Source organism: Prinia subflava, chromosome 1 (assembly GCF_021018805.1).
Source record: "Prinia subflava isolate CZ2003 ecotype Zambia chromosome 1, Cam_Psub_1.2, whole genome shotgun sequence".
Classification (NCBI taxonomy): Eukaryota; Metazoa; Chordata; class Aves; order Passeriformes; family Cisticolidae; genus Prinia; species Prinia subflava.
This window is the reverse complement of record NC_086247.1, coordinates 129,104,016-129,117,014: the sequence shown is the minus strand read 5'-3', so window position 1 is coordinate 129,117,014 and position 12,999 is coordinate 129,104,016. Positions and strand designations below refer to the sequence as shown.

General features: G+C 38.7%; 1 protein-coding gene across 2 annotated transcripts in view; it reads right to left on the bottom strand.

Annotated features, from left to right (window-relative positions):
• SLC25A13 (solute carrier family 25 member 13) overlaps positions 1-12,999 on the bottom strand; it is a 103,004-nt gene that overhangs the window by 59,699 nt on the left and 30,306 nt on the right. For both annotated transcript variants that reach the window (XM_063411900.1, XM_063411909.1), the window contains one exon: positions 6,112-6,227. In XM_063411900.1, the coding sequence (XP_063267970.1) occupies positions 6,112-6,227 (116 nt within the window). The remainder of the gene's footprint in view (positions 1-6,111; positions 6,228-12,999) is intronic.

Here is a 12,999-nt window from a genome sequence, read left to right as displayed (position 1 = left end):
GGAAAGGTTATCACACAGAACATACTTGTGGCTTTATGATTCTTCCCAGTCAAGAAGATCCAGGATAAGTTTCAACTTCACAAATCTGCTGAAACTGATGTCTTTTTTATCCTCTTACCTTCCCCCTGCTCTGGTTGTTTGTGCTCTTGTCACTTCTGAAAACTACTAACTCACTTTTATATCTATACAGCATCCAGCTCAACTTGGCCCTAATTTTTGACTGAGATACTCGTGCACTCTGTTACCTGTGCCAAATACTGTATATACCACAAAAAAAAAAAAAAAAAAAAAAAAAAAAAAAAAAAAAAAAAGGCTCTCTCCAAAAGTACTGTCACCCTCAGCAAGTAAGACTCTGGATTCAATGGATTCAAACTTCTTTGAATTCTGCTTCTTCTACTGCAGCTGTATGTAAGGGGGAATAACATGAATTTACCATGGAGTATTACATAATTTGCTTACTTTAAATGTTTTCAGAAATTTTCCAGAATGCAATCCCTTAAAAATATTTCCATTTCAACTGTGGCTATCCATAATTTCAGTTCACTGGCAATAGCCTTACATTTTTTTATTACCTTTCCTGGTCTCATTAGAAGTTAGCAACGAACTGCCAGCACCCTAAGACCTCAAGTTTGAAAAGCACTATGCTCCCTGCGGGCATAAAAAATAAAATTACTCCTCTTGCCCTGAGGAGTAGTAGTAGTAATAATAATAATAATAATAAACACAAACAAACAACAAAACCCTCCAGATCACTTTCACCAAGGTCAACAGCACAACCTGCTAACAAAACCAGACTATCACTTCTATTTTCTCCATACAAGGCAGCTGGGGGATGATGCATGTGTCATGCATAGAGAGCCTGATGGAATGGGGTTTTCTTAGCCTGGAGATGGGAGATCTAAAGCTCTTTGCTGTCTACAGCTCCCCAGCAGGTGAAGGAGATACACAGTGGAAGGACAAGAGGCAATAGATGCAAGCTGGAACACTGGCAATCCCAGCCAGGCCTCAGGAATTTAGTTTTCCACTACAATAGTGATCAAACACTGGGAGATGCTTGCTCATAGAGACTGTAGAGTCTCCAGCCTCAGAGATTATTTAAAACATTGATTAGATATTTCCCCTCCAGCAACTGGCCTTGATGGTGGCACTGCAAGGGTCTGAACCATACGGCAGCCACAGTTCCTTCCAATCTGAATTGTTTGATGATTCTCCAACCATCCCCAACAAAACAACTGAACAAAACCAACAACAAAGAACAGACTGAAACTGAATTTCAGTTCTGAATGATTTCAAAAACTCAACTGCATTTTCTAGACCAAATGAAACCAAACAGTGTAATAGGACAAAGCTTCTCCTAATATTTAGAATTATTCACTTTGTATTCAAACGGGCTCTCTTTTACTTAAGATGCTTGCATCCAAGTCTGCCTGGTTACATAATATTTTAGTTGAAAGAAAAAAATGAAACAAAAACTCACCGAGTTGACATATGTCTAAAAATTAAATTCTCAAAAAATAGTCTGAGAAGACTTCAAAAATTGTTTCAAAGAAATATACTAAGAAGTCTACTTTACATCCTCTTGTAATTAGAACTGGCAATTATTTGTGCAAAGTCCAATATTATACAAATAACAAAAAAAATCAGAGACTAAGAAGATTTTGCATCTGTAATGTTGCCACTGGATCCATCATATCTAGGCAGCTGTCACTTATAAATCAGCAAATGTTTCACTGCATATGTGAAGCTGTGATGTGTAAGCTAACACATCACTAGCTACAACTGGCTTCAAGGCAATTTGTACCAGCAATGGAAGTATCACTGATAAATACTGCAGTTTATCAAGAGTTCAAAGCTTACAGCCACAGCAATTTATTTTGTTGGTTCAGATTTAGCTTTTCATTGCCTTACATGGTGTTCAGTGTACCAGGCTGGGCATCACTAAGCTAGGCGTTGTGCAAGAGATGAAAATAGTTACAGGTTCCATAAGACGAACCAAGTCATACCAGCAATTGCAGTGCAAAGCATAAAACAAATAATCCTCTGTAACAAAAGCAAAAGCTATGTAACACAATCAGAAGCTAATTCTTTGGTCATGAAAGCAACTATGAAACTCCTGTAATCATTTTTTGCATATTAAAAAAGTATCAGGGCATTATCATAGAGGAAAAACCCTGAAGCTCATCACAATACCTGTGGAGCTATTTAAAGCTCTCTTAAGAGCTATGTCTTTTTAGAAAGTTTACAAACAAGTATTCAGGCAATTCAAGTATCAGGTATCAGCAAACAGGAGCACTTGGTAATATGTAACCTTAATTAATGTGTTTATCTAAGAAATGTACTGATATAATTAATAACAGAAGCAGAGACCCACAATAGCTGCTGTCTGCATGCCAATAAAGTCTTGTTTAGAGACAAAAGCAAAATACAATGCTCGAATCTGCAGCTGCTACACTTAACAAACAAAAATTTGGGGGTTGGGTTCCCAATTTCCTTCATGTTTTTGCTGGCTTTAGGGGGAGGTTGTTCTTTGTTGTTTGTAGTTTTGTTGTTGTTGGTTTTTTTTAATTAAAGGACTGACATTTTACAGCATACTCGTATTTCTCAAAGCAGCACAACAGCATCCATTTTGAAACAGCTTCAGATTGAATTAGAGGACCTCCAAAAAAGAAAACCAAAACCATAAAACCACACACTATACCACAGCTCCATTTCATTAAGTACAAGAACAAGAATTTCTGTCTGGTGGGTAATTCTGCTTTAATACAAATCAGAATTAAAATCTTTAAAGCAAGTTCAATAATGGTTGGCAGCACAGACTCAGGCAACCTCAGCTCTTACTGTGTCTTTCCTTACTCCCTTAGCAAAATCAACATGGACAACACTTATTTTGCCCTTTACTAGGGCCTGTGAGAACTGGTATCAGAAAAGGAAAGTTCCAGTTTCCTGGGTTTCACTGCTGTGTTATTTACAGTTCAGAACTGTTAGGTACCATCACATATTTTACCCATCCAAAATTAAAGATGAAAGTTACAATGACGTTGTTTTTAAACACTTTTTTACCCAACCATCTCACCATTTTTAAATGCCATCTAGTAAAGAATTTCAAAGGGCTCTGCTTCTTTAATGAGGCATTAAAATACAGTCATACGACAAAAAAGCAACTCTACTAAGTCTCTTAAACCCCTGGACTTACATTATCAGCTTTTATGTGCCTGTCAACACTCAACAGTAAGAAGCAATGGTTTGCTCTTTGCCTCGAATTTAAAAGCCAGCTAAACTTCCTCTCACTTTCCTGCTGAGAGCTTTAACTCCTTACAAACTGTCAAAGCTTTGACACTTCAGCAGAAAGTAAATCTACAACATGATGCAATGGCCAGGTGTAGTCTCAATCAGCCACTAGCCACTAATTTACTAGTGGCCATTTAATTCACCTCAAAAAGCAATAAACTAGAAATACTTCCCACCCACCCCATGTACCCACACTGCTTGCACATCAGCCCTTTTAAATAGGTAATAGATCTGTCAAAGAACCAGGTACAGTTAACTTGCAAACAAATGAAACATTTAAAGTTGTAGAAATGCCAACATATGGCTAAAATGCAAATCCATTTCCAACCCAGAAGCTAAAGCAAGGGTGCCACATTTTTCAAGAAAAGTAAATGCAAAGTGTTAAATTGGAACTTCTTTACCCAGAACCTTTCTCTGAATATCCACAGCTTGGATTCCACATTCAGTGTAAGAGTTCATTGGCATAAAGCATATTATTAATTCATTTAACAAAGATGCCAAGCCAAGTGCACCTGTGAAAGAGTAAGAGTTGGACAGATTTGCATGGTAAAAAATGTGAAATTCACTGCTGGTAACTATTCTGCTTGGTATAAGCTAAAATATTTATATCATCATTTTAGTGTACAGAAAAACAATGACTGCACAGATGAGCCATGCTGTTTCTTTACAACAATAAAATGAGATACAGACTTAAAATGAGAGCCTTGAGATACTACACCTAACAGAGGTATACTGAAAAATTATCCTTTCCCTATTCTTCTGTTCCTTTCACACTGTAATTCCACAGTATACAAAACCCCTATTTAAGTCTCCTAACCTTGATAAGGACTTGATACCACTCTCATTCAAGTGAATGGAAAAAGATCTCATAATTAGCCTCAAAGATGCATGACTGGGACATTGAGTGGCAAAGTTACAGAATAGTATTTTAAAAATGTATTTATGAAAAGGTTAGGGTCTTTTCATAATAGCAGGAAAATAAAACTCTTTTTTTCTCCTTGTGATAGAAAATAAGGAACTAGCCTTGTCTAAAGGTCAACCATTTCTGCTGAGAATGTACAACATTGAGACAGCTCTTCCATACTCCTCAGTCCAGGCATTTGCTGGGGTAGTAGCCACAAGGTACTACACAGAATTTATAAATACATCTACAGTTTCAAAAAGGGGAGATGAAGGAATTAAACAAAAGCTATCTGAGGTTCTGCCAATGTTGGCATGTCTCCTCTTTCAAATACCTTAAATACAGTCTGCCATGAGATTTTCTCTCATCACTAGAAGGACTTCAATGGACTTCAAATGCCAAACAAATCCTTTGACTCAGTGTGTCAAACCCCAAGGGAAGCATTTGACAGCAGGAAAAATAGGAACAAGAATGCCAAGAGTTAAAAAGTTAAGTCGGACTGATTCAGCATTCAGATCAAACGAATACAGTTCTTCCCAGATTATTAATGAGTGCTCCAAGCTCCGGGGGCTCTGACGCAGACAAGAAACTGCACATCAAGGCATTCCACGAACTCTGGTCTGCCTTCACTAGAACAAAATCCTAGTAAAATATGCATTCTCTCCTGTTTTAAAAGTATGGCATCTCTCACTGCTTCTCTGTCCATATACATACACAAAAATGTTAGGCACAAATTACTTCCTTCATCAAGGTTATAATCTGCAGAATTTTTTTCTGAAAATCTTTTAGCACCTGTAGTAACTTCTGAAATCTGTCACACCCTCAACACACTACCAAAATAATAAAAAACCAAAATAGACACAAGAAGAGACCACGTCTTGTCACCAGACTAAAATTCTAATACAGACTTTTGGAGATGGTAGAAGGCATACAATGATGCTGCAAGCAATGGTTACAGAATCTTGTTAGTTCAACTGGAAAGAGATGGCATACTGAGCATAAGACATGTGTGGGAAATACCAGTAAAAGGCATTGGATGTGAGAAAAATAGATTTTGAAAAGACAAAGAGTCAATGTCATCAAATTTTCTATTTACTTAGAACTGTTTAACAACCAAACAATCTTGATATATAGGAATAACCATGTCCAAATGTGACAGATTAGAAACAGCAATTTTATCCAGTGTAGGTACTCTGCAAAAAAAATTCCCCATACTTTTTCAAGTGCAAGCTCAGTATCAGAAATTAGTGCAAACTGCCAAATTCTGAATCCTTCTTTCAGACTGAATGGCACTTATCAGGCAGGTGAGAGATAGTCCTGCAGATATCAAAAGCCATCTATAGGATATCTAGAAATAAACAGTCCTCTTAATCAAGTTCTAAAATGGCCTGAATGTATCTCATTATCAGTGCAACATCACACTTCCAATGAACAGCTGAATTTTAAAGGGGGAGGGAATGGCAGAGGGCATGTAATAATGAATAATAATGAATTCATTACTGTAAAGTCTCACAGAATACAGTTTTAAGCCTTAAAAGTCAGCCAGCTTGAAATACCGCCAATTTAAACAAAAAAATAATTCAGGATAACGATTTCAAACCCAACATTCACCCAGGTCTTCTGGCAATGTTCTTGCAGTTTTACAAGCATTTCCCACAGTCACCTATCACTGCTAGTCTGGACCTGCACAAGCATGTTGGAAAAAGAGAAGTGACCAGTCCTCCAGGGAAAGCTATGATGACGAGATGACCTTGGCTTCATACAGGCACACATAAATGATTTAAAAAGTACAGACATGAGGTTGCTTGGCATTAGTGTCGTTCTGCTACCCATCACTGTCTCCTACAGTAACAGTAGGGGAAACAGAGTTTGACATAGACAGAGATTTTTACATTAAGAATGCACATTTAAGAATGTCTTACCAAAAGTAACTTCTCCTTTGCCAGTCTTGTCGAACAGCTGAAAGGCTACTATGAACAATGCATCTGGAGCACACAGGACTGATTCGAATGCCACAAACTCCTGAAAGGATATCAACCTAAGGGATGAAGGAAAAAAAACAGCTATGAAACCAACTTGCCAGCAGAAAACTGAAATGCAATATAATGTTGATTATACAAAATAAATAAGACCATAACCAAATGTGTTCAAAATGTATTCAGCAAGGATTAAAAGTTATCCTAAAATGCCCTATCCCCAATGCTGTCAGGAAGTCTTTATATCACTAAACGGAAATGTCTGTTGAACAAGGCATTATTCCTCTGGGCAAGTCACAACAGAACATAAAATAAGCAAAACACTCAGCATGGCTACTCACCTCAGCTTTAATGTCTAACTGAACTGCCCTCTGGGGGAGCCTACCTCCCTCCACTGGCAAGACAGAGCCAATAAAGACATGAGTAACTTCCCTCAAGACTCAGTACTTAGCACTTTTGGAAAGCAAATCCATTCAAGACCTACATGCTGCCACTCACTTCAGAAGGAACCGATCAGAATGTGTTATCCGTTTGCTAGCAACTTATTAGTCATCCATCACAGCCCTCCAGTCCTGCATGTTGAGTCACAAATTTCAATCAGTAGTCTGCATGTTCTTCCTCAGCCCAAGAGCAGTTTATTCAAATTCATCATTACAGCCAGGTTCCTAATGTGCTAGCACAGTAGTAGGGCATAGATAAAAGCAGAGCTGTCCTTCCAGAAGTTAGTTCATAAGCAGAAATACATAATTAGACAACTTGGCATTGTTTCCAGCAGTAGGTTTGATACAGCAAAGACCTTGAACATTCTAATTTCTCTGCATCACCCAAGAGTTCAAATGGAGATCAAACCCCTATTCTTAAAGAGGTAAAGGCCAACTATTCTTCTGTTTTGCTGCTTCTTTAATGTCTAGGCTGTAGAGTTTAAAATCATCTTCAAATATGTGGTAGCAGGGCCTGCTATCAGTCTGGGACAGTTAAGATTGCTGTCTCTCAGGCTGCTTTACGTCAATGTAGCAGGCACATAGCTTTAATGGGTTCATGTGGCAGCAACTAGGGAACAGGGATTATTTCTGAAAAGCACAAAATTGAGTGTATTCAATGTCAACACACATAAACATAGGGGATTTTTTTCAGAAACTAACTATATCCTTAGGATTTTGATCTGAAGTGACACTGCAGCCAGTTCAATGAAAACGTCTACTCACTGTTAGCATTCACTAACAGTGAAGAACTAAGTTTGCATAAGTCAGAAAAGATATTTTTTCATCAAGTTATGATGACCCATGACTATACAGGAATTTCCAGTCACCTGTTTTATGGGAATTCAGAGAATATGCTGAGTTGGAAGGGGCCCATCAGGATCATGGAGTCCAACTCCTAGCCCTGCACAGGACCATACCCAAGAGTCACACCATGTACCTGAGAGGACTGTCCTTCCTGAAATCAGACAGGCTTGGTGCTGTGACTGCTTCCCTGGGAAGCGTGTTCCAATACCCAACCACACTCTGAGTGAAAAACCTCTTCTTAATATCAAACCTAAACCTCCCTGAACTGAGCTTCATGCTGTTTGCTTGAATTCTGACACTGGTCATGAGAGTGAAGGGCTTAGTACTTGCTCCTTCTCTTCCCCTTGTGAGGAAGTTGAAACCACAATGAGATCTCCCTTCAGTCTCCTCTTCTCAAAGCTGAGCAGACCAAGTGACCTCAGCTACTCCTCATACGGCTTCCCCTCAAGGCCCTTCACCATCTTTGTTGCCCTCCTTTGGACACTCTCTAACAGTTTAATGTCTTTTTTGTACTGTGGCACCCAAAGCTGCACACAATATTCAAGGTGAGGCTGCCCCAGTGCAGAGCAGAGCAGGACAATCCCCTCCCTTGCCCGGCTGTCAGTGCCATCACTGATGCCCCCCAGGACACGGGTGGCCCTCGTGGCTGCCAGGGCACTGCTGGCTCAGATTGAATTTTCTGTCAACCAGAACTCCCAGGTGCCTTTCCACAGTGCTGCATTTCAGCCTCTCATTCCCCAGTCTGTCTGTACAGCCAGGGTTGCCCCACCCCAGGTGCAGAGTCTGGCACTTGTTAAACTTCATACAGTTGGTGATTGCCAATCTCCCTATCTTGTTGAGGTGTCTTTGCAGGCTCTCCCTGCTCTTAAGGATATCAGCACTCAGCAAACCTACTTAGTATCCCTATGAGTCCTGCAACAAGGGCTTATGAAGATGTTGAAGAGCACAGGGCCAAGGATGGAGCCCTGCACAACCCCTAGTGACAGGTTGCCAGTCTGATGTCACCCATTCACTGTAACCCTTTGTGCTGTGCCAGCTGAATTCTTTGTGCCCCACCTGTAAGCCAGTCACTCACCCACCATGTAGCAGGACTATTCAGCTGTGTGCTGGACATTTTGTCCAGAAGGACACTATGAGAGACTGTATCATAAGCTTTGCTGAAGTCTAAAAAGATTACATCTACTGGCTTTCCTAGATCAACAGTGCTTGGTGCACATCTGCAGCCAAACACCCAAGGATAACAAGTCAACTTCCATGAGGAACATAAAAACATGAGAAGATGAATAAAAGAGGACTTTTTTTTTAAAAAAGCACAGCACAGAGAAGGCCTAAAAGCTGTTCTACGCTACCTCCCTCAATATACATGCAATAAATAAAAGTAAAAGAAATGTAGAGTATGAAATGGTCTTACAGATAATTAACTCTGGGAGCTTGCCACCGTAAATTATAACATAGTGCAAGAAGTAAATAAAAAGAAACCTCCTCAGGTATTCTTAAGATTAAACTCACAATTAATGATGCCAGCAAACATATAGGAATGCCTTAAGCTTTACTGGCAAAGAAGCCTGTGCCTTGTTACATATGCACATGTTAGCACACGAGCAATCCATCAGTCCTTTAAACTCCTTGGCAGCTCTAGGTACTCCCCACTGTTGGACACAGACTACACAGATACTCAGTCCTTCCGAGGAAGAAAATTTCCATCCCTTCTAAGCCACAAGAAATATTTTCAAAAGTAACATTTTCTTCAATTTTAAACCAATATATCACAAGCTCCTCAGTTTTGTATGCACACATATTTACTGTTACAGTGTGACTTACTGGCTATAAGAGGCTACTATTATTTATTGTTATTGGCTACATTTATTACTGTACCTAACGGAACAGTAAACAGATCCAAAGCACTGAGTTCTGTCCCAAAGATTATAATACATGCACACAGAAAAAAAAACCCAAAAAACACAGTAGGTGATAAGACTCTAGCATAGGACTGTTTGGAATTATAAATGTAAAATCTCTGTCAACATCATTTTGGTAGAGCTGCTTTTTGTGTGAAACAACCTGCACATGCCCTTATCAACAGATAACAATACAGTGATGACAGCACAGAGAAGAAATACAGCACCTATCCCAGAAGAATCCCAGCACCATGTTAAGAACACATTCTATGTTACTAGGCCTGGGTTTGATTAAACCTCCATATATTAACACTGTTACAAGGTTTTATACTAGTAGAAGCTTTTTTTTTCCAGTACTTGGAAGCAACAACCCTCCTAGTAAGTCACAGATAAATGCTTAAAATAACGCTATATCCATTTTTAAAAAAATTATTCATAGAACTAGAAAGATTAAAAGTACAAATTGTGTGGTTCTAGCCAGACTGTTAAAGAAGAGACATTAATATCTGCTGTGCCAGCTGAATTCAAATTAACCCAATTTTTACATGTTAATTAAACCAGCTATTTTCTTCTTATTGTATTTTTGCTCCCTAAGTAGACTAGCCTGCTAGTGATTCCCAACAGATCTATTCTAACAACGACGTATTCATTTACTTCTATTATGACCATACAATACAGTAACTGAGCAGTAATTTTTCAGTCAATTACACGTGTGATTCTTAATGCTTAAAGAAGCTGAAAAAATGTGTACTACATAGCCATATGCTCACTTCTCTATACTGCACAAGGGTAGTTGCCTGGGTAACACGTTTTCTCTCCGGTTTAGCATCACCCTTCTGGGTTTAGCATAACCCTTCAGTGAATATCATTAGGTGTCATTAAACAGCACATGTTAACATGGACTTCAATATACTACTTAGGAGTTATTTCATATACCTAAACAAGTAGCCATTTATGTCACAAAAGCAGAGAAAAACCTAGTGATTTTAACAGCACGAGGAGAAGAAGTTGAAATATTTACGAAATTTTATTTCAGTTTTGAAGATATTCCACCCAAATAAGTCAGTTTTGCTTTATCTTCACATCCTCGTTACCAGAGCCAATACTGCACAATTTATTCAGGAAGGCTGAAATCTTGATATTTTAAAAGCATCCATATACAAGAGCACCAGTCTAAACAGAACAATTGGGTATGGTGCAGCAAAATCACTATTTACTACTCTCTCCTTTCTTCCATGTTCACACCTGTGGTATCTGGACACCCCATAGACATGACATATTCCCACCAGAGAAAGTCTGCATGTAGCCACACAAAGAAAAAAAGCCATCACCTGCTGTAATAATACCTACAAATGCAATGATAAAGAGGTTTGCTTCAGAAATCCATGCAGATGTTTTTACTGTATCAGCAATTTAAGCATGGTAACATAATGGGACACAAATTGAAGCTACATCTATAATTTTTCACTGCAAGTTAGGTAAACTAAGTATAGTGTAAATTGGTGCATTAGAGGATACATTTATATCCAATAATAATGGAAAATACTGGCATTTCCAAGTGTTATTTTTGAATACTTTGTCCTTTCTAAAAATAAAGCACACAGTATTTCTCAGTAAAGTGTTAGTCACTACAGTCCAAACAGAGACGTGCAGTAAATACTTATTTTGTTAGGCAGATGTTTAAAAGTACAACAAAAATCTGAAAAACGATATTACAGTAGGCAGGATGGAAAATGTGTGGCCTGTTGTTGATAAGCCTTTAGAAAGCTACTGTATTTTGGGGAAATTTCTGATCCAACTGAGGACAAATAAAGCCCTTTTTTTTTTTTTTGTTAGCTAAGATTAGGAGTGAGAAGCTTAAGGCCAGGAACCAGGCTCTTCAACTTATTTCATACAAACAACAACCACACAATAGAACACTTATTAAAATCTATGTTATTACCACATGACTACTTTGAAAGGTTTGTCTGGCCATAAGCAAGGAACGTATTTCCTTTTCTTAGAGGAAATTCTTCTTTTCTTTCCTTTTCTTAAAAACATGCCTCCATAAGAGAACAGCAGGAAAGCCTACCATCAAATAAACCTCTGCCCTGGCTTAAGATGGAGGCAAAACTTGCTCCCATGGCAACGGATATTCATTGAACAGAGCACGCCTTAAAAGGTCTTGTACCTTTGTCACAACAGTAGCTCATGTAGACCCTCAAATCCTTACTCTCTGGCAATGCAGGAATTGGGCTAGACTTACATGAGATTTTGTCTACAGTAATCACTGTGAGATTGTATCTAAGAGCTACACTTCTTTTCATTTCACACTCAGAACTTCTTCAGTTCTTGGGTAAGAAACTCTTTGCCCATCTGTATGCCCTGATCATGAGCCAGGCGTTCTCGTGCTGCCTTTCACCTGTGTACTTACCCATTAAAGTACTTACCCATTACATTTGGTACGTATAGCTAACCTGTCACCAAAATCAAAAGGCATTCTAGAAAGTGCTAGGAACATCCCTGGTGGAGGCTCAGACCCTTTTAGTTACAAGTGATCATGCTCACCAGTCATAAACAACAGTTGCTTCTTCAGAGCAAAAGAGGGATCCCAGACAGTGGATAAATGTTTCTGGAAATAACCTAGCAGTATTTTCAGAACTGCACTACTTTAAGTCACTAACACTAACAAAATTAACTTGTCATTGCTCTTGCAAGATACCTTCTATTTTATAATCAAAATAATGCTAAATTACTAAACAGACTCTCATGACCTTAAACATGTGTAAGTCTCTAAACACTGACAAGCCTATTAAAAATGAACATCAACAAAAGCTGGTTTGTGCTTCACTGTAAAACTTGGAGCTCTGCAGTGCCAAGTTGGCAGTATTCAATAGGAGAAGACCAACAGCCTTGTTGCTGTCTTTAGATTTCAGGACAGGAACCAAAAAGCAGCTGACCCTTGCCTCAGATGATTTCTCTGCAAATTACTTTAAACACCACAAGAACAAGGTACAATGAGCCACATGGCAAAAATGCTACAATGCCATGTTAGAGAGATGGATGCTAATCACTTTCCAAACTTTCTCCTTTTTTTACATATTAGCTAAACAGGAAGACAGCCTGAATACCAGAAGAGACTCTCCAAGACACGTTACAAACTGTCACTGCACAATGTGGATTACAGAAACAATCCTTACCCACGGCAGAAAGCAGCAATTAGAAGCCTCAATACTACACCGCAAAACTCTGACAAGATCATGCCAAGTTATGAAATCCCAACTTGTCAACAAGTTCACATAGGCTACAGTTTTACATTTTGTTCTTCCTGACACCAGCTTCTGTTTGTGAGGGAGATCCAAATCACAAGGTATGGATTATGCTCTCAATCTTCTTATTACAAAACAGATTTGAAGCCATGTAATTTGGAAAATGCTGTTTTTGCAGGCATCAAACCAAGGGAAGAAATCTGAGAAATGTTTAATGTTTTCAGTCAAACACTATCTGAAACCATGGCTTTCTAGATGCCATCAATGTTACCAACACAACCTTTTACAGAATTCTTTTACCAGGGCAGTAATCATCACATTAACTCATCTGCAAGGTTTAAGGTGCCCAGCTGCCAAATGCATGAGACTGGCTGAGCAGAAAAGAGAGCACAGCAAGGACTG